The 23,888-nt window shown below is 38.5% G+C and overlaps 2 protein-coding genes across 10 annotated transcripts in view; both read left to right on the top strand.

The window, feature by feature from the left end:
• The window catches only part of LOC121856162 (ecotropic viral integration site 5 ortholog-like), a 92,395-nt gene extending 78,934 nt beyond the window's left edge, over window positions 1-13,461 (top strand). For 7 of the 9 annotated variants that reach the window (XM_042351487.1, XM_042351488.1, XM_042351481.1 and 4 more), the window contains 12 exons: window positions 60-241; window positions 610-787; window positions 1,614-1,772; window positions 2,005-2,139; window positions 2,550-2,648; window positions 3,561-3,665; window positions 4,130-4,363; window positions 5,058-5,234; window positions 6,132-6,299; window positions 6,636-6,731; window positions 7,095-7,196; window positions 11,105-13,461. In XM_042351487.1, the coding sequence (XP_042207421.1) occupies window positions 60-241; window positions 610-787; window positions 1,614-1,772; window positions 2,005-2,139; window positions 2,550-2,648; window positions 3,561-3,665; window positions 4,130-4,363; window positions 5,058-5,234; window positions 6,132-6,299; window positions 6,636-6,731; window positions 7,095-7,196; window positions 11,105-11,491 (2,022 nt within the window). In that variant the 3' untranslated portion in view covers window positions 11,492-13,461. Of the gene's footprint in view, window positions 1-59; window positions 242-609; window positions 788-1,613; window positions 1,773-2,004; window positions 2,140-2,549; window positions 2,649-3,560; window positions 3,666-4,129; window positions 4,364-5,057; window positions 5,235-6,131; window positions 6,300-6,635; window positions 6,732-7,094; window positions 7,197-9,335; window positions 9,361-11,104 lie in introns of all 9 variants that reach the window. The other 2 variants (XM_042351483.1, XM_042351484.1) reach the window with 2 other exon arrangements.
• A 1,926-nt stretch (window positions 13,462-15,387) lies between these two features.
• On the top strand, window positions 15,388-23,037 carry LOC121856195. Its single transcript, XM_042351540.1, has 4 exons — window positions 15,388-15,444; window positions 15,606-16,825; window positions 17,670-17,762; window positions 22,944-23,037. The coding sequence occupies exons 2-4, from the start codon at window positions 15,888-15,890 to the stop codon at window positions 23,035-23,037; spliced, it is 1,125 nt and encodes a 374-aa protein (XP_042207474.1). The 5' UTR covers window positions 15,388-15,444; window positions 15,606-15,887.
• The last annotated feature ends 851 nt before the right edge of the window (window positions 23,038-23,888 follow it).

Below are 23,888 nucleotides of genomic sequence, written 5' to 3' on the forward strand. Positions count from 1 at the left end.
TTTGCCATTTTGTACTTTGTCACGGCATTCATGTGTCTGAGGTGTTATTATTCTTGCAGATGCCGGAAGAAGAGGCCTTTGCCGTCTTAGTCAAGCTGATGCAGGACTACCGGATGCGTGAGATGTTCAAACCCTCCATGGCAGAGTTGGGACTGTGTATGTACCAGCTGGAGTGTCTCATTCAGGAACACTTGCCGGATCTTCATGCTCACTTCACTTCACAGAGCTTTCACACTTCAATGTAAGTCAGATGATTCAATAATGTTTCTGTTTATCATCCTCACTGTTTGTCCTCCTTTGTGTAGGGTGGATTGATGGGTACAGAAAGCTTGAAGAAACAAGGGGTAATTTCTCTATCATTCTCACCTTTTTTCCTCTTTTGTTTTGGGTGATCAATGGGCACAGACACCTCAAAGAAAGTCGTGGAAATAGCAGCGTAGAATGGCGCAGCGTACATGATGCAGCAACACTTTCGATTAGGTTATTCGATAAAATTAATGAGGGAGGAACGTCACTTTAGATTGTAGGTAAAGATGCGTGCAAGATTTTCATTTTAGGGTGAGGGGTTACTCTTTCATTAAATTCAACTCAATTTTTTTTTTTTAACAGGTACGCTTCATCATGGTTCCTGACGTTGTTCTCCACCACGCTGCCTCAGCCTCTTGCGTGCCGTGTAATGGACTGTTTCTTAGTGGATGGTCTAGAAGTCATATTCAGGATGGCTTTGGCTTGTCTTACCCTGGGGAAAGAAGATCTGTTTTGTATGGACATGGAGGGAATGCTCAAGGTGATGATAATTATTGTCTTGGCATATTTTAACTTTTTCTTGTGGGCTTTGTTTTTTTTTAGAGAGAAAGTGAATATTAGATGTAATTATTTTCACACAATACACCTTTCTCTTTCTCTGATATTTATTGTATTTCTCTCTCCTTTCCTTACTCTCACACATGCTATAGCTCCCTCCTTCCTTACTCCCACACATGCTACAGCTTCCTCCTTCCCTACTCCCACATACATTATAGCTCCATCCTTCCCTACTCCCACACATGCTACAGCTTCCTCCTTCCCTACTCCCACATACATTATAGCTCCCTCCTTCCTTACTCCCACACATGCTATAGCTCCCTCCTTCCTTACTCCCACACATACAAAAGCTTCCTTATCTACTACGGGTATATCTTCCTCATAAACCGCTCCTATACATACCAGGTACTACATCTCCCCCCTTGCTTCCTCGTATACAGTATGCAAGTTGCTTTTATGGTACAGTACCTCCTTATCCCCTTCTGTGCTTATAATTCTTTCCTGTTTTATGAGTTCCCAAAATACTTTTATATGCCACTGTTGTTGATAGAGGATAGAAAGCATTTGCCTCTACCATTCATTCAAGTAATTGTCTAGCTTTTCCACGTTTGGGCATCGTTTATTTAAAAAAAATCTAGCGTGAAATGTGTTGCTAGTTTGTTTTGTCATCTCCATTGTCCCTCACATATTTCCTGATGTAATTGCACCCTACTGTATATCTATTTCATGAAGAGGAATTCCTTACTGATTGAAAGTTATATACCAGGCAATTTTTTATTTTATTTTACTTATTTTATTTATTTTTTCAGTATTTTCAACGGGATTTACCGGCCAAGTTTGAAGCAGATCCCGAGGGTTACTTTTCATTAGCTTACTCCTTACGATATAATGTTAAAAAGATGAAGAAAATGGAGAAGGAATACACAGCAATGAAGACTAAAGAGCAAGAGGAGCTAGTGGAACTGAAAGTAAGTAAAGTACTACTCTATAAATTGTCCTCTTGATATATACTGTACTCTGAGACCTTAAACAAGAGGACTAAGTGGAACTGAAATGAGTACTATACTGTATAAATAATCTTCTTGATAAACTGTACTCTTGAGATTAAGGTGTCATGTGGCCATCCTGAGTGGCAAACAATTGTACTTCTTCAAAAAATACTGAAGTAAATTATTTATCTTAATGTTGTTCCCGTTTCAGAGACTACGGACAGAGAACAGACTGTTACGGCAGAGAATAGACTGTTTGGAGGCAGAGTCCTCGGCTCTTGCTGACAGACTTATCCAGGGCCAGGTGTCTCGAGCTGAGGAGGCAGAACACAACTTTGCTATTAAGGTATGATTTAGGGAACACGCAACTGATCTGGTTCTTAGTGTAGGTATTCCTCCACTGATGATGATGCACTGTGTGAAATAATTGAGTTATGGAGACTTGATTTGTGAGAATTTTGAGTTATGGGGACTTGATTTGTGAGAATTTTAAGTTATGGAGACTTGATTTATGAAAATTTTATGTCTAAAAGATTTTTCAAGAATGGAACCCTTATGTAAATCAATTCATACCTGTATCTATGTTTTGTATAGACTTACATACCAGTGCACTGCACAATAGACTAACCAATTGAAATTCTGTATTAACATTTACCCAAGAAAATTCCAAACTGCTTTTATATTTTATTTATTAGTACAATTTAATGCATGTATACGATGACCCTATGGAAATGATGTATTTTTGTCTCCTTATAGCGGGAGTTGGCTGCATTGAGACAACACGACGGGGAAACGATGGAACACTTGATGGATGCTCGTGAGAAGATCCGTAAACTGACTGGAATGATCGAGGAGGTACGACTACCCTGGGTTATCTGTTTTACTGTACTTTAAGATATTTCAGATCTCTGGCATCATGTTTTAGGACTAGACATATACCTGTAACTACTTTACTATGCTTTAACCCCTTGTGGATAATGATTTAATCCTTTGTGAATTACAGTTTAACTCTTTGCGGATGATGGTTTAAACCTTTGTGGATGTCGATGATAGTTTAACCCTTTGAGAATGATGGTTTAAACCCTTGTGGATGTTGATAGTTTTAACTCATTGAGGATGATGATTTAAACCTTTCTTGATTATAGTTTAACCCTTTGTGGATCCTGGTTTAAATCTTTGTGGATGATAGTTTTAACTCCTTGTGGATGATGATTTAATCCTGCAGGACTCAAAGGGTTAATAAATAAACTAGAATAGAATTTCACTCTAGTATTGGAAGGTAAGATCAGGTTAGGTTTGAGCCATTGTTTCAGAATTATAGGAAGTGGGGTATTTGAGGCTACTCGTTCATCCAGCAAACCATACCTAAGGTCACTTCGTTCAATATCTTAATAAAAGCTTCAGTGAATCAGCGATCAGTATGAAGCTACGTAAAGAGTTATAGTGTATGGATATTTTGACTAGTTTTGATGATGAGCATTTTCCCAACTTCATTTATCATTATTTTGACTCCTGTTTTATTTAGAAATGTTGAAGGTTGTGCATCATTTTCAATAATAGATTAGTTGAACTTAAATGCAACTAATAACGTAAGTAGTAAGATATATTTTTTAACATTTACCGGGTATCAGTATTACAGGCATTAATAAAGAGCATTGTTGAGATAGTTATTTTAGAAAACATATTTGTAAGAGCACTGATGCTTAGAATACTGCTTATTTAGTAAGTATTATGAATGTTCAGCTTATGAGAACAATTTGTTTTCAGAATTGCTCTTCTCGAGAATCATCCCTGGCAGAGCTGATGGTCAAAGAGGAAGAATTGAGACAGAAAGAAGAGTTGGTTAAATGTCTACAAGAGGAGCTAGTTCAGGTCAGCTCTGGCAGAGTAATCCCAATACTGTTTATTGTAGTGTAAACCTTGGGTAGGATCATAGTGTTGAGAACAAGACAGTAAAGCAAACACCAATGTCTCAGTAGGTGACTCACTGCATTGTGTTTTGGTTGGATGACTGAACATCTTTTGTACAGTACAGTACGGTACATTACTATTGAATATGAATTATCAAATATTTATGGGACAAGATGGCGACTAACTATTGTAGTCTATATTTTTAAGAAAATGTATATAAAGGTGATTTTAAAAAATGGGCACAGCATAATTGACTTTTTAAATATGTATTCTAAATATCTTTAATTATTTTAAAGGTCATTAATTAACACTAATTACTGGAATTTTTAAACTGTAAACCCAGATCCTTAATCAGTATGTAGTAAAAATAGTCTATATTTTGAAGATAATGTCTATACAGTATCTTATGTGAAATATATCTGTAGGTAAGACTGAAGACAGCAGAGGCAGAAGCTACTATTCGTGATCTTCGAGCCAGGATCCAAGAACTAGAAGAGGAACAGAAGAAGTTAAGGGAAGCTACTCCAGAGCACTCAGTGGCCCACCTTCAGGAGGAGTTGATCGCTGTACGATTACGAGAGGCAGAAGCCAACCTCGCACTCAAGGATCTCAGGCACAGAGTTCAAGAGCTCACTCAGCTTTGGACGAAACATGTGCAGGTAAGACTAGTGTCATTTTCTTTAATTAAAAATAAAAAAGTAGCAGTACAAGTTAACATGAAACATCCTAAAATATAGTAATTCTGGTAAACCATTTTTCTTACTGTAAAAATGTAGGCAGTTAAATGGCTCTGATTCTAATGACTCAACATAACCTAACCATCACAATCTGGATCTTACTTAACAGAGGACATAAATGAATTGAGTCCTATAAAGATACTAATGAATATATCTACAGGAACTTTGTTGTTTACTGCCCAAACAAATTGGCAGCATTACATGTTCCAGCTTTTAAAGTATGCAAGTATATTTATGTGAAAAAAAATTGTCTGCATTTCAGTTAGGACTAGTTTACTTTTATCCTCTTTGCCATTAATCAGCTCGTTAGCCGCTTGGGCGGTCGGTCACGTCTCTGTTACGCACTGTTGGCAAGTACTGGATCCTAAATGCATGTGTACCTGCGCCATTGTATTTTTGTTTCCATTTTTGTATTTAAGGATACAAAGAAATGTGTGTGCAGTATTTTTATTTTCTTGAACTTTTCACTGTCACTTTTTACACTTGTCTTACACCATTTTTATTAACTATCAAAGTCATTTTCTTTTAAGGTTTCTGTTCCCCTTAAACTACCCCACCCCCCAAAAAGTATGAGAAGATGAAAGATAATAAAACCTTTTTAATTCCTTTACTTTAGGACCAACATGGAGATAAGAGTGAAGCAGCTAAGCCAGATGTGACCAGCACACCCAGCAAAAAGCTCGGCCTCTTCTGGGACAGGTCTAACGAAGCTGCCAAACTGGAGGAGGAACTCATGACCACCAAGTTACATGAGACTGCTGCTGTGGCTGAACTGAAGGAAGCAAGATTAAAGGTTCGTGGTCATTTACAACAGCTTGTTGGTGTGTGAATGTGGAAGTGTGTGTGTGAGGTATTAGATAAATGTTAATAGTAAATATGAACAAAAGTACAGTAGTGTTATAAATAAGTAGTGAAGAGGGACAAAGAGCAGTAAATGTTAGGTTTTTAGTTAACATTTAATTGGCAGTCATCATTAGTGGAAGTTAGCTGTAGGGACGGCAGCCATCATCAGTGGACGTTTCATGTTCATATAGGGGCAGAGTGGGGAATCCTTAGCTGCCAGTTCAAAGTTAAACAGATAGAATGGAGGAGATGGAGTGTTTCAGATAATGGGGAGTGGATGTAACAATACATATATGGATCAGTGACTGGTAAATGACAAAGCATAGGAAGGAAAATAGTAATAAGTAGATTGAGAAATGTTTTGAGAGGGAATAATGGTAAAAGGCAAAGATGCACATGTTTTGGGCAATAGTTAAGCTAGTATAGTATAATATTATGGATGTTCTTAAGTTAACTAAGGAGTTGTGATGCAAGAGGAAGAAAGAACATAGAAGTGACAAATAATATGGTAGACAGCAAAATGTGCAGTAAATGTGACACAGAACTGAAGAAGACAAAATACGGAGACATGAAGGAGTAAGAAGTACTTGTTTGGGTGATCAAGGTGTGCTTGACTCACTCAACACTGTTGGTCATTCACTCCACTTATAGGAGAGGGATTTACTAACTGAGAGGAAAGTCTGTTATATCAAGGGTCCTTTACATATGAAACCTCCATCTAACAAACTATATAACTATGAAAAGTACATTATATTGAGGGTTCCATATAACAGTATAGTAATGATGTATGGAGAGAGAAATCCATAATATAGAGGGTACACTGTATAAAGGATATTTCACGTTACAGGTCATGGAGCTGGAGACGGCTGTGCAGGTGTCCACGAATCAGATGAAACGGCAAGAAGAAGAGAACAAGAGGTTACAAGAAGCTCTCGACTCGGCAGAAGCCAACATCCGCACCATGCAGTCCCAGCTGGGCGATCACAAGAGAAAATACACTGATCTTGAAAGCCAAGTTTGTACTCCTGTGTTTTTCCCTGTAGAGTTGATAATCTCCTGAAATATCTAATATATTGTTTGAGGGTAAGAAATATTCTACAATGCCAATGATAGTTTACAGCTTGCATCATGGAAGGGAAAGGCTGACCAATGTGTTAAAGAAAATAGGGAGTTTATTTTGACATGGCCATCTTCTGTAGGGAAATAAAGTTTTACAAATAATAATAACTACCTCATATTTTTAAGAAGACATGTTATTTATCATTTTGTATTTTCTAGAGTATTGATAGAGAATCTTGCTATCACTTAAAAATACTGATGGGCTTTTTCTAATAAAATTCCTCCCCCTTAGATGAAGGAAGAGAAAATGCTGGCAAGAATTCGTGAGGCTGAGAAGTCTCAGAGTTTAGCCGAACTTACTCAGAAGATTTCCTCATTAGAATATAAGGTAAGTTAATTAGTATTCACTTGTTCATGTATTCTGAGTAATATATAATCTACCAAGTGTGGACATCAACTTCATAACAAAGTAACAAAAAAACCCGGATAGTTAGTGGTTAAATGATAAATGATTAATAATGAAAAAAGTTGTAGAATTTTTTACTATTTGACTGTACTGTACTGCATTTACATTCACCATTTGACTGTGTACTTTACTGCATTTGCAAGTTGAGGATATGAATAAGTAGAAAGTAGTATAATCAACAATATCGCCTGGTATATAAATTATGCCTTATGTAAATACCTTAAACCGTATCTAATCGTGTGGAATCATTTAGTTTATGGTGATGATAAGATGGAAACCTTTCAGAACCAAGAACTAGTGACGGAAGGTGAAGTGTCACGTGTAGGCGGCAGTGACAGTGACCAAGTTCCCCGACTCCAGGACAAAGTGGCTGAGCTTCAGTCAGAGGTAAGATTTAAGTCAATACCTAGTGTGTCGTACTAATTCCAACATGACATTCTCAGTCACTATGAGAACCGGACTCAAAGTGTATTACTGACTGAGAAGAACTTGTCAAATACTCAAAACAAAATGAGGTTATACTTTGATGATGATTCGCTACATTTTGCATTATTGAAACCTGGACGTGAATCGATACCATTTCTAGATTTTCCTTTAGTTTATCCACGCAGGTAAACTTATACTGAATATCAACAAAGCAAAATGGAGTGAACGTCGTGTATTGAGTGTTAATGTTGACGAAGTCTGTAATATTACTGTCAGAGAATTTAAGTCATACAATAGGTAAGAGCCTCTGCCCTTACAGCATTAATATTGCAGATCTTTCATTGGACTGTCTAGGTAATGGAAGAGTTAGATCACTGCACTCAGCACCCAGAATTTCCATCTACTTTTGGTTCTTGTGTTATAAAAGATGATGAAAATTTGCATAGTTCATAAAGGAATATAATGTGCATAATTTTAATACTTCAAAATACAAGAACCATAACCACTTGCTCACCTCTCACCTGTGTCACGTTTTTTGGACGCTTTATGCAGCAGAAGTCTCTCTCTCTCTCACTCACTCACGAACTCACACTTGCTTAATGTCTCAAAGGCTTCAGTGCTTCTCCACATATTAAAAACTGAATACTGTACCACAAATGATTAATCTTACTTTGAACATATATCAAAAATAACAAAATTAACACCAATTACACCCAAATATTTGAAGTTTTCACCAGTATGGGATCAACTTTATATTTTTTCAGTTTTCTTGTTCAGATTTCTTTAAAGTTAAGCTCATACTTATTAATTTTTTAACATTATTGACAGGTTTAAATATCTAGTATCTTTATCACTGATTCTTGAAGTACTGTCGGTGTTTCAGAGATTTTAACAGAAGTGGAGTTGACCCAAGACTTACCCCGCTAAGAAAATATAACTTGGATTGATTCATTACGTTGGGTAACTCCTCATTGGTTCCAAGACATGTTCAAATTCCCCCATTGGCCTCAGCTAGATCCTAACTCTGTTTATGTATGCGGTGAAACATACAGTCGCCCATAAGAGTCCCGTTGCCTCTCCTCTTCAAAAATTAACCCCGGGATTCAGACTCGTGAATCTGAAGCATTTATGGATGGAATAATACACCCTACTGCTTTGGGTTCACGAATCTGAATCTTGGGGTTCGTGAAGCAGGAGGAGAGACAACAGGACTTTTCTGGGTGACTGTACATGTTTATATTATACCTTCAATTATGATCATTTACTTAACTTATTCATTTTATTTGAAACTAGATCGAGCTTCTTCTTAATAATTTGAATTTAAAGTGACCCAAGTATCTGGCTGTTCTCACCTACTGCACCTTCAGGACTATTTTTAACATCCACTCCCCCACTTCAAGAAAAGCTCACTTGTGTACTAGAAGGACTAAACTTCTGATTTTATAGCATTAGTAATAGATGCCATGCAAACTTGCTTTTTATTGTCCATGGTACTATTTCTGAAGAGCTGCTTAATAAACTCACCTCCATGTGCTTATGCTTGCAATTCCCATCCTATATGTTCTTGTGGCTAGTCTCAGTATACTATATACTGTACCAGGATGGTGATTCATTAGTTCAGTCAGGACTCCCCCTGTCTAAGATCATCTCATAAAACTAACGGCATGAATTCCAATATCAAAATTTTTATATTTCTTACTAAATGAGACATTAAGTTCTTATCTTGAAGCTCAGATGTGAAGTATAGTAATTGTTCAACTCCCTTTGCAAAATGTTTGGAATACTGAGAAAAAGTTAAGGATTTTATATAACCCAACACAAGTGACCTACATCAAATATTACACACAACAATGTGCTGCAGATCCTTAGGTTAACATAGATTATACTCATAAGAGAACTGGGTGTCACATTTTACTTTTATTTCATACTTTACATGTGGTATCAAAATTTTCAAATAGTTAGAAAAAAATCTTTGTTTACTTCCTAACACCAAGCTGAGTGACTGCCTCACCCACTAAATCTTCTAATTCTACTTAATTAGGTTTTTGTCACGTATGTAATATCACTTTTAACCATGGTTTTCTAACACATTTGCACCAGCAGCCGACAGAGAAGTAAGGACAGCGTAAGTGCTTTGGCATCATAGTTATGCATGCCCACTCGTGCCAATAAGTTGTAGAAACACCATCTTGGTGTTTGACTTGCATGATGATCTTGCCTGCTTTATGTCTCAAATGAAAACTAACCTTCGTCTCTCTGTAGTTTTTTTATGTGTATGAAAGTTATAAATGCAGATCATCTTTGAATTGTTGTTTCTACAGAGGTTTACATCATCTCTACCATAATTAGCTGTTGTGTGTTTCCTACGTTGTGGTTAGTGAGATGTTTACTGTAAGAGTCGCCACCTCACTGTGTTGTGGCCTACTGGGTAGATGGATATTACATTACACAGGACTCTTGCACCAACCATGCATGCCCTTAAAATTTTCAGACAGTTATCAGTAGCACGAAACTGTTGTCTTTTTAGAATGAAACTGAAAATCTATTTCCCATACAGTACCTCATGATGGGTAACCAAGCAGTTAAAATGTGTACAGTATTTTTGGGTTTCTGTGTTCTCTTATTTCATAATGCTTAATGATCTTCAGTATTAAGATCTCTTTTATATAAAACTTATGATTTCATGAAGCTAAAGTGTAGAATATGTATATTATAATAAACTTCCATTTGAATGTAATATAAAACCCACTCGCCCTTGCTTTGCACGCGGACACTCTGTTCTTACAAGACTTTTCTTAAAATGTTCATATACTTTTACAATTAAATATTTCTTATTTTTTCCCCCTTCCTGAATTTTGCCACAATAAGTTCCCTCTCGATACATATAATAGTAACAGTGAAGTGCTAAGAACAGCGGAACATTGTGGGAAGATATTAAGAAACTAACCACGAAGGAATGAGGTATGGAGTAGCAAATACTTTAATGTTTCCTGATAACTAACATAATAAGGTTGGGTCATACTGAGATATTTTACCATAAGAACAAGTTTAGGATAAGACTGTTATTGTGAGAATTGACAATGTTATGCAAGAACAAGTTTAGGATAAGACTGTTATTATGAGAACTGACAATGTTATGCTGCTTCCTTACGTATCAAAGGCTTGGTACACAGTGCGCTCTACCCACAATGTACCAAATGGTCTGTCAGGACTATGGAACCCACATTCAGTAATGACTTGGGGCAGTTTTTTAATTATATACATACATTATCTGTCATTACACAGGGTCATGTTTTTTATGAATGAGGAATTTGAGGTAAGGTTAGGTAATTAAATGAGAATATATTATGTTATGTTATCTATTTTTTTTTCCTGTTAAACCCTTATTAAAATTTAGCTCTGAATAAACGAAGTTTTATATTAGGGAAGTGAATTACCCGCTAACATTTACAAATATTTAACTTGCACCAAATTTACACAGTTAATGTTTTAGTTCCCCATTGGTAAATTTGGTAAAGTTAGTTTAGTTTCTACCCAATGCTACACGAACTATTACAAATAAAACATTAACAAAGATTTTATAACTAATATTTGTGTATCACCTGGAGTACGGCTAGTTTTGAATGATACCTGAGATATAAGGACACATTAGAACTCTTTTGGTTGATATGGGGACAGTAGGAGGTATGTATAAGCATCTGTTGTATGATTGTTCCTCGGTTGATACCCATTTTTGGGGCTGGTGTGTTGCATTACATGTATCAAACGATTAAGAAGCAACTGCTACTAATTATACATAAATTACTATCATAACAAATTTTAAATCAAACTAAAATGTTCAAGTACTCATGTTATTTTGTTCTACTCAGATTGCACGGCTCACTGCAATCAATCGCCGACTGACGCGTACTGTAAGCATGCAGAGACTGGATATTGTGAGTGGACCGGAGTCTGACGTTGAGGATACGGATGAATATAGATTATACATAGAGGACTCAGATTCACCACCAAAGAAATACGACTCTACCACAAAGGAAGAAAACGGAGACATAGACTACGCGAGAGAGGAAAGCAGAGAAAGAATACCCTCCATTGGAAGCGACAGGTCAACGCCCTCACCGTCGAGAGAAACGGTGAACAGAAAAACATCACAGACACTTGCCGAAGCATTCCTTGAGCAGTTACCAGAAGTCAGAAACTGTGATGACGCATATCAAAATGGCTCCGCAACTCAAGAAGAGAGAGAGGCATGCTAGTGATTCATATAGTGAACTTCTCGGTGGGAGTCAGTATAGGTGGTTGCTAGTGATATGCAACTTAATGAAGTGGACAGCTTTAAAATATGAAGTAGGTGTAAGAACATTTTTATTGATGTACATAAAATTAGGGAAAGAAAAGTCATTGAACTGTGTTTGTAAACATTTTTAAGTTAAGATAATGTAAACACAAAAGTCCTTGCATGTGGGACACTAAACAAGCATCAGTTGTCATGTATTCTACTTGGATATTTGGCACTTATGGCTAGTTCATCCATTTTATCCTGTGGGCCATGTCAGTTTAGTGTGCATTTATGAGTATATTTATACTTTCATATATATATGAGCTTAATTCTCTCAATGAATTAATTTAACTAAATCTTCCTCTGAAACGTCAGGAAAAAATATATTTATTGGCATTGATGATTATGCCCGTGTCTTCAGTGTGGTAAATGGAAAATATGACATTGATTGGCTTAAGTTTGTTCATCTTAAAATGATTCCTTGCCAGGTGGCTTAAACAAGTTGAGGTGGCCAAAATGTAGTGCATTTACATAGAAACTGTTGTCACATTTTCACTCACCTTCTTATGCGATACTTAAGTCCTAGACCCTCAGCAGCGAGCCAGGCTACTTTGGACTCGTCTTGACTGAGGACGCCCAATATTCATATACTGTTTGTCCAAAAGATACCATTTCAATTCCTTGGATAGTTGAAATCTCTCTTTTTCCTGAGTGACTCATTTCTGGTGAGATTAAATGAGTAAATGTTAGAAAGATGCACTGACTTGTGGAAAGTTAGACTTAAGCCAATGAACTGTAGATTAGTGATGTTGGTTGGAAATTGGATTGATCAAGATGAACTGCAGAACTGAGATGTGAGAGACTACCAGATTGTAGCAATAGGACATATGCTTCACAAGTATTTATAGGCACAATCAATGTAAAGCTGTGATGTTTTCCTTCTGCCTTCACTTCTCCTCGGAGAAGGACGGTTAACGAAACCAAAACAAAGATATATAATTTATTTATTTAGGTTTCAGTTTTGTATGTACTTACCTTATGTATATATACTAAGTAACAGTTGATCCATTTTTTTTTCTGTAAACTTAATATTTGTATTTTATTTCTTACCATTTTTACACAATTACTATATCATACTACAGTGTATCCTTATTCAACCGTCTTCCTTAAAATCATATATGGGAGTGACAATCACAAGGTGCAGTCCATTGGATTTTCTTACTTAAGACTATTTCCCTACTCCCTGCCTTAATATGTTATGTTGCTGCAGAATAATGATTTCTACTTAATAAAACTAACTTGCAAGTGTCCCAGAGGTGCTACATTCACTCCTGTCATTGTGAGTTTGTCATGCTTTAAATTTGTGCTGGTAAAATATACTGTACTAGATTCAGGTCATTTTTGTATAATTTTGCAAGTGTTTATTGACATTTATGCAGTATAGTTCACATGTAATTGTTCTTATAAGATTTGAGACCCCATATGCTTCAAAACGATAGCTCCTGTTTGTATGTGGCTTCATTGTTTATTATTCAATCACTATTTACAGCTGTTATTTGCAAGCATACTAGATCTACTGTACACACAGGCACCGTCACTTAGTAATAGAATTTATTCAATACTCAATATTTCCATACTTACGAGTTAATTATCTACTCATGGATGGGAATTTGCACCTACTCTTGTATTTTGAATCATCAGTAGGGACAAATTTTAATATATGAGCAATGTTCATGGCTAACTTATTCTCAGTATATGCTAGTACTGTGAGAACTTGAGAGTCCCCATAGAATCTTTGATATTGAATGTTATTATTAAGTTAACTGATGAGGGAAGGACTTGTGCATACTTGAGAAGAGAAAGGGATGATGATGACATTCCACTAATGTTCTGCAATGTGAAGTTTATCTTGAACAGCAATGATACTTCAATAAATATAAACACATATACAGGTTTATTTTTTTTTCAATTCTTAATTATCAAACTAAACATGTTTGAGGAAATATGATTGGAAAACTGAACAGGTGTGAGGCAGTTTAATTATAAAACTTTAACAGGTCTGAGGAAAGTCCCATAAGGAAAAAGATGAATTTCACCTCTTTTGCATTTTAAAGCCATTTTCAACAGATACAAGGACTTGAATTTCTGTTATACCTATACAACTCAATTCACTTACCACTATCTTTGTTAATATTATACATATGTATCCTTCCTCACTAGGGTTGCTCATTTTTTTACACTTTTTTAAAATTGTGGGTGGGGGTGTTTTTTCCCATTATTTTGTTACTCCTGGATTCATTGGTGCCAGAATTAATGAAATCCAACATGTTCTAGGGGTCGCGAATCCAAATATAAAAAATGAATTTTTGCGAAAAAACGTCAAAACTCAAGCTTTTTCTCTTATAGATCAGCAATCGCGCTGCTTTTCACGACTTAACCCTAATGGCTGGCTAGAGCAGCTATTCAGCTTTCCATTGACACCTAATTCGATTGCATGCACCTCTTATTTGACCTTCTAAGTCAGGTCAAAGGCTGTAGCCTACCTGCATTAATGGAGTTATAAATTCACTAGGTTCACATTGGCAGCTTTAAAACCCTGCGCTTCTTTGCAGTGTTTTGACATGTGTTGTGTTGTTGGTACTGTGGTGTTATTTTATAATTTACTCAAATCTGCTATATAGTGTGGCAGTAAATTTATGGTTATCTATTTATGTTGTATTTTCTACAGGTGATTAAATTGCTCTTATGTGACCCTATTTTGTTTGCCTATTTTGTTTTATTACAAAACGTTTTTTTCTTACAGAGTTCATCTGTTTATATACATACAATCATGGAAGAGAGTGAGTCACAGTCGGGGGAGAATGCTAAGGGGACTGTCAGGCCAACATCATCCACTACCCGTTCTGCCACTGAAATCTATCTAGTAGGCCAGCCAGCATCGTCAATTAGAGGCAGTAAACTCCCGACGATGCGTCAAGTCCTGAAGTTCTTCTTTCACACAGTGAATGAATCTGGTGACAGACAGGAGACGTTTAAAGAAACAGTGAGAAACGTACTCACGTTCTGGAATTTAGCTCGCATCAAGACTATCTCAGAGAGGGGGTGCCGGGAGAAGCTGACAAGGTTATGGGAGCACTGGAGAAGTCTACAAAAAAGTCGGGACAGGGCTGCAAAGGACAAGGTTGAAAACTTCAAGTCTCAACTTGACCTGTTGTGGGACATCGGAGCACCGGACGCCGTAGAGGACATCGAGAAGAACCGGCTGCTTACACCGGCCGACAAACAACAAGACATCGCCTTCTATCAAGACCAACGCGGAGAAAGAAAAGCGTTCATGAGTGGTAACGATAAGATTTTTGCCGCTAAGAAGAGAAAGCAGGAGGAACGAGTCGAGAAGCAAAGGTCGAAACAGGGAAGGTTCGCAGCCTGTGAACCAAGCAGCAGTGATTCGAGACCTCAAACCTCTGTGGTGGCTGACACCCCAACGGAAGTAGAAATGGAGAAAAAGGACACAGCGATACAACCTGGCAGGTACACATCAAAGCACCCTTATGTGACGGTTCAGCTTCCACGTCCAAGAGCCAGCATTAAAGGAACTTGCTGACCGTCTTTGGATATCCAATAACGAAGTAAGTGTATCCATAAATGTGTTTGGAATGTTTGAAATTTCTGTTAATTATTTGATAAGCACTTAAACAGTCGACATTTTCTACTGACACCCTTGCCTGCTTTTGCTCGCAGATAGTTTCGGTGGTCGCAGCAGTGCTGCGCTCTGCTAACCCGCCAGGCGATCTGTCTGAGTTCCGGATCTCGAGAGAGACTGCGAGACGGGCGCGAGCTTCACACCGTCGTCAGGTAGCTGCCGCACAAAGGGAAGCCTTCACGCCTCCACCACATGCAGTGGTGCACTGGGATGGTAAGCTGGTTAAGGTGAGAACACGTTTAGGTACTACATTAATATTTTATCAAAGCCTAGACTATTGTAATATATTGTTAGAAATGTATCAAATCATTAACAAAAAGCTTGGAGAAAAGGCAGCCTTGATAATTCTTCATTATCTGTCTGAATTTTTATATTTCTCTTATTTCAGAACGTCGTGGGAGAAGAAGAACACCGACAGGCCATCTTCATCTCAGGGCGCGGCCATGAGGAAGGGAAGCTGCTTGCTGTCTTGCCAGTGAAGGACGGCACTGGCCTGACCCAGGCACGCGCAACAGCTCGTGCTATCGAGGACTGGAGCTGCGCTTCAAACGTCAAGGCATTGTGCTTTGATACAACGTCATCCAACACAGGGCGAGTCCAAGGTGCGGTTGTCCATCTGGAGGCGCTGCTGGAAAAACAGCTGTTGAGGCTTGGGTGCAGACACCACGTCATGGAACTGGTGGTGAGAGCCGCTGCCAGCAACATCTTCGGCAAAACATCGGCCCCTACGGACCCTCTCTTCCAGACTCTTAAGAAAAGGTGGAGTCAACTAGATCACTCTCAGTATCTCAGGCTGGACATTGCAAATCTACCAGAGTCCGACTGGCTCAGTCACCTCCGACACAGGACCATTAGCTACCTGCTGACCGTCACAGAATGGGCCGGAGAGGATTACCGAGAAGCGGCAGAACTAACGCTCCTCGTCCTCTGTGTGAATCCTCCGCGAGGCACGCACTTTCTGCGTCCTGGCGCATGTCACCACTCTCGCTGGATGTCGAAGATCATATACTACCTCAAGATCTACATGTTTAGCCACCAGCTAGAGCTCAGCGGTGACCTGTGCGTCAAGCTGCAGAGGATGGCGATCTTTGTGTCTCTGCTGTACACACCGGCGTGGCTGAAATCACCAGTAGCCGAGGACGCGCCTGTGAATGACCTGCAACTGCATCACGAACTCCTCCGCTACAGGGCTGTGGACTGTGAGGTGGCTGATGCGGCGCTGGCGGTCGCGAGCCGCCACCTGTGGTATCTAAGGCCACAGACCGTCGTTCTGTCGCTGTGCAGCGAGAAGTTGAGTGCGGCAGAGAAAAAGGAGATGGCGACCAAATTGAGCTGCCTAGAAGAAACGAACGACTACGCCAACGACAACTTGGTCATCCAACAGACTACACGGCTTTCCGACCTGATAGATGAACGTTCATGGATGATCTTCAAGGAGCATCATGTGTGCGGCACAGCATGGCTGATGTCACCGGTGGAAGACTGGGAGAAAAGCAGAGAGTTCATGAAGCTGAAAGATTTCTCCAGAAGCCTGAAGGTAACCAATGACGTGGCCGAAAGGGGAATAAAGCTTATGCAGGACTTCATTGGTTCAGTCACGAAGGATGAGCAGCAGCTGCAGGATGTCATGCAACTTGTGGAAAAGCACAGGAAGCAGATGAGTGGCTTCAGCAAGTCTGCTCTGATGCAACTGTGAGAGTTGAATAGAGGGGGGGGGATTGAACTTTCAAATTGCATCTCCTCCTAGAGTTATTGACCTATTTCAATGATGTTTGTTTTTTTAAGAGGGAAATATATCATGGAAAAGACTGTGACGGCAAAATATTGATATGTGTTTTCGAATAAATGGAAAAGTCAAAACTATGAATATTTTGGAATCTGGTTCCCTTAACGCAGGTAAAGCCTTTGACCTGAACTAGAAGGTCAACTAAGAGGTGCATGCAATCGAATTAGGTGTCAATGGAAAGCTGAATAGCTGCTCTAGCCAGCCATTAGGGTTAAGTAGTGAAAAGCAGCGCGATTGCTGATCTATAAGAGAAAAAGCTTGAGTTTTGACGTTTTTTCGCAAAAATTCATTTTTTATATTTGGATTCGCGACCCCTAGAACATGTTGGATTTCATTAATTCTGGCACCAATGAATTTAGGAGTAACGAAATAATGGGAAAAAACACCCCCACCCACAATTTTCTAAAATTGGGAAAAATGAGCAACCCTATTCCTCACACTACTGTCCATAGAACATACACAAAATACTCTGTATATTTTTAACTTTTGTCTTGATTTAATATATCAATGGTTCCCAACCTGTAGTTTGTGGGCGCCATGGTGCCCACGGAACCATTTTATGGAGCCCACGGGGGTTTATGAGAAAATTTTGATATATTTGGGATTGTTGTTAAAGAGTGAAATTAATGAAAATATGCAATAACTTGATGCAACTGTCGTGTACAGGATGTGTATATTTACCCCAGACTGGGCCCAGGGAAAGATCAAGCCTTCTTACTGGGGTAAATACACTCTCCTGTCCAAGAGTAAATGTGAAAAGTATGTAACTGGTAACAGGAGTAAAACTGTAAATAATTCTACAATACAAATGAGATATTTTTTACTTAAATGTAGATCCAAAGTTTTGGCACCCTCCACTATACTGTATTTGCAATGATAAATGTGGCCCAGAGTTGACAAACGGTTGGGGACCACTGTAATCTATGTCATCTCTTAACATTTGTCTTGCAGCAGTCAACTCAATATTGCCACCATTCTTTGGGGTTTCAATACTCTTTGGTCCTCCCATCATAAAGTTAGTAAGGAATGGACTTACATTATTAGCAGTTGGTTTCAGTAACAAAAGAAATAGTGTATTGGAAATATGTAAGATGAAGAAAATAAGATACATTACTGTATTCTGGTCATATTGTACTGTACTGTAATTCAAGGTATGGAAAGGTCGGAGTACAGAAAAAAGGCAGAGATTGGTATGAATGTATGAAATTAAATGATGGATTTAGGTCATTTATGAGGGAAATATCATAGAAGAGTGTCTTAAAATTGACTAAACCATCGGAAAAACACATTGCTCAACTCGAGCGCCGTGGTTGGTCTAAACTACAAATTGAACAATAATACAGTGACCCCCTCGTTTAACGAACACCTCGGTTAACGTAATTTCGATTAACGAACTGCCTTCCATAAGGATCTTCAATTCGGTTAACGAAGTTCTTACAAACCGACCTCAACATGTTTTCGCTTGCACTGACCGGGCAACCATCTTTAGTATCAGTCTGCCAATACATTAATCGGTTCTAGGGCTTAAATTCCTTACTATTTTAGTAAATATCAAGAAGTTTATACGCTTCAATAATTGTAAAAGTTTAATATTCAATTTTTTAGTCATTTTAACAATTATTGAACATAACTGAAGGTAAAGTGACTAGTTTAATGCGCGGCATCCAGCCTCTTAACACAGCAAACAGGAGTTAGTCTCTCTCTGTTTTCACTGGAGGTAACATCTTGCTTGAGACTCTCTTCAACTAAACGCTTTTTTTCTGTGTTTCCAAGCAAATTATTGGTCATTTTGAAAATATATAATGCAGTGCAGTGTTGATTTAAAGAAAATAATCTTGAATTACACCAAGAGAGCTAAAATTTTATGGGTGAAATGGCGCCATGGGGTGACTTCTCTTCCACCCCAATGCACGCGTTAAAAAACTGTTACACCACACGTATATTTTACCTAAACTGTGCCTGAATGAATATATTCTCGGAAATAAATAGTAGTTCTGCTGAAACGTGGTGTATTTCAATGTAAAATAGGATAAAATACATGACAAAAACAGAAGACTTTACCTAAGCTTTCGATGTTCTTGAGATGTTATTCGTTTTTTTACTAGTTTTCGGTTAAAATACTGTTATATTACAATGATATTCTATTCATACTGTGCTTGATATGATACATTCACGGAAATGTAATATTTTTGCTGAAATTACGTACGTATTACAGTGGAAAGTGGGATAAAATCGTGACGAAAACAATGAATTTGAAATATAATGCGATATTAGCCCCCTAAATCGGTTAATTCGGACAATCGGCTAAAACGGACACCCTCCCCCCCCCCTATTAGTCCGAATTAACGAGGGTCGACTGTATTATCAGAGATACCCCACGGAAGGCATGCGGGCCCGCCTGAAGTTGTACACTCCTCCATACAAATGTTTGCGGATGACGCCAAGTTATTTCGGGAAATAAAGAACCAAGCGGACTGCAAAGAACTGCAGAAGGATCTTTGTGAGCTCCAAGAATGGTCAAAGAAATGGCTGCGGAGATTCAATGTCACGAAGTGTAAGAGGATGCACCTGGGGCGTACCAACGGTAAGGAGGCATATCATATGTCCCAACAGGATGAAGAAACTGCACTATTCGAGACTGAATGTGAGAAGGACCAATGTGTGTATGTTGACAATGAGCTGAAGTTCTCAGGCCATTGTGAGAAGAAGGTAAATCAGGCAAATAAATTATTAGGTCGTTCGGATATCATAATGATTTAAGAGTGAAGTGCTTCCCCATCTGGAGTACTGTCACCCCGTCTGGTCCTTGTGATATGTTAGGGACTGTCAATTGGTTGAAAATGTTCAAAGGAGGGCCACCAGACTGGTGCCTGCACTTCGGCACCTCAGCTACCCTGAGAGATTGGAGCGCCTGAACTTGCCTAGCTTATATTACAGACGGGCAAGGGGCGACCGAACTGAGGTGTATAAGCATCTAAAGGGGCACTACTCAGTCGAGTGTCCTTACCTGAAGCTGGCGGACGCTCGCCCCACAAGGGGTCACAGCTCAAGATTGAAGAAGCCTCAGGTCCAGAAAACTGTGAGGGCAAACTTTATCGGAGTGAGAGTTGTGAACTCTTGGAACAACCTGCCAGTGTTGTGACGGCACCGAGTGTGAGCTCTTACAGGACCAGACTTGACCAACACTGGAGCAGGTTCAGGTACATTCAGGAGCCAGTTCATGTCCAGTACTTGCCAACAGAGCATAGCAGAGACGTGACCGATTGTCCAAGCGGCTAACAAGCCGATCAGTGGAGAAGAGAATAAAGGTAAAAGTAATACAGTACTGTAGCCTAGTGTGCGTGCCACTCTCCCGTACCTCCTGGGTTTGAGCCCGATGTCGAGGATAAATAAAGAAAGGTGTTCCTGAATGCATTAGCGTTTTTATCACAGCTGTCTATATATTTATATATGACAGTGTGACTAGGTTAAATAAATTCTAGATTATTATAAATAGTCTAGCATAATATATAGGCCATTAAATCACGTTTTTAGCCTTATTAATAGAGGGTAAAATATGCTAAAGGTAAAGGAACTGTGCATGCTCAGAAACCAGAATATTAGTAAACAAACAAATTTACCTGGTAGCGAAGCTGTCACTTTTACCAGTTATAATTTATACACGACTACAGTACCACGTTACCTGTGTATGGGAAACAGCAGATGCAGGTATGTACTTATTTTAATTCTAGAAACTAATTTTCAATTTAATAAAGCAGCAAAGGCAAATATACGGCTGGTGACCGTCAGTGGTTCAGTAATTATGAGAATTTTTTTAAGAGAATTTTGGCAAAACTGCAGTTTTGGACAATACCCCTAGTAGTTGAGCAATGTGTTTTTCCTATTGTTTAGACAATTTAAGACACTTCTATGATGATTCCGGTATATTTAAGTAATTTGTGAGGGACACGTTATAAAAGAAGTGTCTTAAAATTGTCTAAACACTCGGAAAAGCACATTGCTCAACTCGAGATCCATATTGTCTGAAACTGCAGTTATATCACAGTTTTGTACACTGATTATGCTTTTCCTAAAGTCACTTTTCACTATGTACCTGTCTTTGTTTGGGATAAAAAAAAATTTCCAATGTTATTTGATGAGTTTCGGATGAATTTGATATTCATTTCAGCCGGAAATCAATAGTTTTTTAGGCCCCCCCCACCCTACCCACCAATCTTAACGAAATATCACATAATAAAAAACAACCACTATTTTTCTGATTAAACTCTGCAATTAACGTAAAATAATCTCTGTCACAATGTCGGCACAGCTCTTTCCACCTGTTCAGCCTTATCTGGTTATTCTGGTACTGAAAAATCAAATCTCTGCTCCCGACGCACCCACGCATTGTTCATTGGCTAAGACAAAAAAACTCTTGCCCAATTATAAGTCCCCTATTGCTATAGCTAATAAGAAACTCCCCCAGAGAGATTTGAGCACCTGCAATGGCCTAGCTTATACTACAGATGGGCAACCTAACTAAGGTGTATAAATATCTCAAGGGGCACTAATTAGTTGAGTGTCCATACTTGAAGCTGGCAGACGCTCACCCCACAAGGGGTTACAGCTCAAGGTTGAAGAAGCCGTAAGTCCAGAAAATTGTAAAGGAGAACCTTTTCAGAGTGAAATTTTGGAACTCTTGGAACATCTGCCAAAGAGTGTTGTGACGGTAATGAGTGTGAGCTCTTTCAAGACAAGACTTGACCAACACTGGAGCAGGTTCAGATATATTCAGGAGCCAGTTCATGCCCAGTACTAGCCAACAGTGCGTAACAGACACATGACCGACAACCACCTAAGCGACTAACGAGCTGATCAGTGGCGAAGAGAATAAAGGTAAAAAAAAAAAAGTCATGTATTGTCAGCTTGTGTTAGGAGATTATGAAGATGAAAATAATTGGGTATTTCTGAGAACAGCACTACCACCAGAAGTTGTTCGATTTCATTCATTTTTCCACATATGTTATTATTATAGTAAGTTTTTTAAAAGAGGCTACATTTACTAGAACCTAATAGAACCTGACCTAACCAACCAAAGAAACCTACCAAACCCTACCCAATTTCCTGGCTGGGGAGGCTCTGTTCCCCGAACTTTTTGCCAAATTAAGCAGAAAGTACTTACTTTGATATCTGGTACCAATAAAAGCAACTTTCTTAAAGTGTCTTGGTGTCTTAAACTGCAATTTAATCAGTCAATTGAAAGCACATATCCACACACATTTATGTTAACTTAGGTTATACAGTAGTTACAGGACTGTCACTCGGTGCTAATACGGGAGCAAATACCCTTTTAACCCCTGAAATTTTCTTCCATAGTAATTGATAATGTGCTTGAGCAATTGCTTTGTGTTTGTAATTATACATTTTCAACTGCAGTTGTGACAGAATTTAAAGATCAATTATACAGAGTACTCTCCTCATATCTGTGGGTTGGCGACTACAGCCCAAGAACATTTAGAGTGGAGGACTCCTCCACTCTAAATGTTCTTGGGCTATTTTTACCAATCCTCTGAGGTTATTTATCTCTCTGGTAACCCAGTTATTAATTTATTTCATCCATCCCAGTCTCTACCTTCCCCTGTCCCCGTTGGCTCTCTAGCCTCAATTTTGCCCATGAATATTTGTTATTATTCCCTCATCCCTAATTATATGACCAAGTGTCTCATTTTTTTTCTGTACATTTCAAGTATTTCTCTTGAAGTTCTTGCTAATCTTAGGACCTCTTCCTTTCTTTTTCTCTCAGTGTAGCCTTTTCTTAGCATTCTTCTATAACACTACTTTTAAAAGGCCTCCGACTTCTTTCTGGTTTCTGCTGAAAGTGTCCACAGGTTAGGATGTTAGATAAGTTTAGGTCTGGTTCTAATAGGTTCTGTATATTCTTGCTTCCATTTTCGTTTTCAGTGTCATGCAAATAGTATCTCCAGGAATTTTGGTTCAGATCTATAAGTTACTTCTGGTGGTAACTGTCTCCTCCACCTTTACCAAGAATATTTGAAAGTGTTTCATCTTAATTACCGGGGTAGTTATAATACTCGTACAGTATTACTTTTTTTTTTAAAGAAAAGAGAAAAAGGATTGCCGTCAAGAATGATATGAATCTGTGATAGTCATCTCAAAGTTTAATGTTTAATTTTTTCTCTTCACTATCAGCACAGGAGGTGTGGGTGGTGTTGAATCATGTTAAATCATTGTATGTATTTCAATGGGAAATTTAAGGCACAGTATGGGACTGCAGCCCTAAAATATACACCCCAAATTCCTGGACCCTTAACAGCACATTACAGATCTGTGGCTAACTTTGCTGTGCAAAGAATATTTTGGTCTTTAAATTTTAAACCTACCTCATAAAACTTTTAACATGTATACAAATTAAAAGGAGAACACAGTACAGTATAAGACTGAAAGGTCCCCCACCCCCACCAAGTTTACTGCACCTTGTACTAGTGGGATCACCTGATGATTATCCACCCAAGTTTATTTCACTAAAGATTAATCACCCAAATGCTATCCTAACCTAACCTCATCCCCACAAATAGCATTAAGGTGGTTAATCTTTAGGTGTAATAACTTGGGGTGGAGATTCTTCTTGGGATCTGAGCAAACCAATACCAGTACAGTGAACCCTCACTTTAGGCGGTTAATTTAACCCACGGCGGCCCGCGTAAAGTGAGAAACGCTTAAAGTGAACAACATAATATATGGGATTAATTGAAATAGAGACCGGGCCGACCCCCAAACTCCACTTTTTCCCGACACAATACGTATGTTTTACTAAAAATAACATCTGAACTTTATGATGGTATTCACCCACGCATAATATAGAAGGGAACAGTCAATAAGAGAAGA

The sequence above is a fragment of the Homarus americanus genome, unplaced genomic scaffold (genome assembly GCF_018991925.1).
Source record: "Homarus americanus isolate GMGI-L3 unplaced genomic scaffold, GMGI_Hamer_2.0 scaffold48016, whole genome shotgun sequence".
Lineage (NCBI taxonomy): Eukaryota > Metazoa > Arthropoda > Malacostraca > Decapoda > Nephropidae > Homarus > Homarus americanus.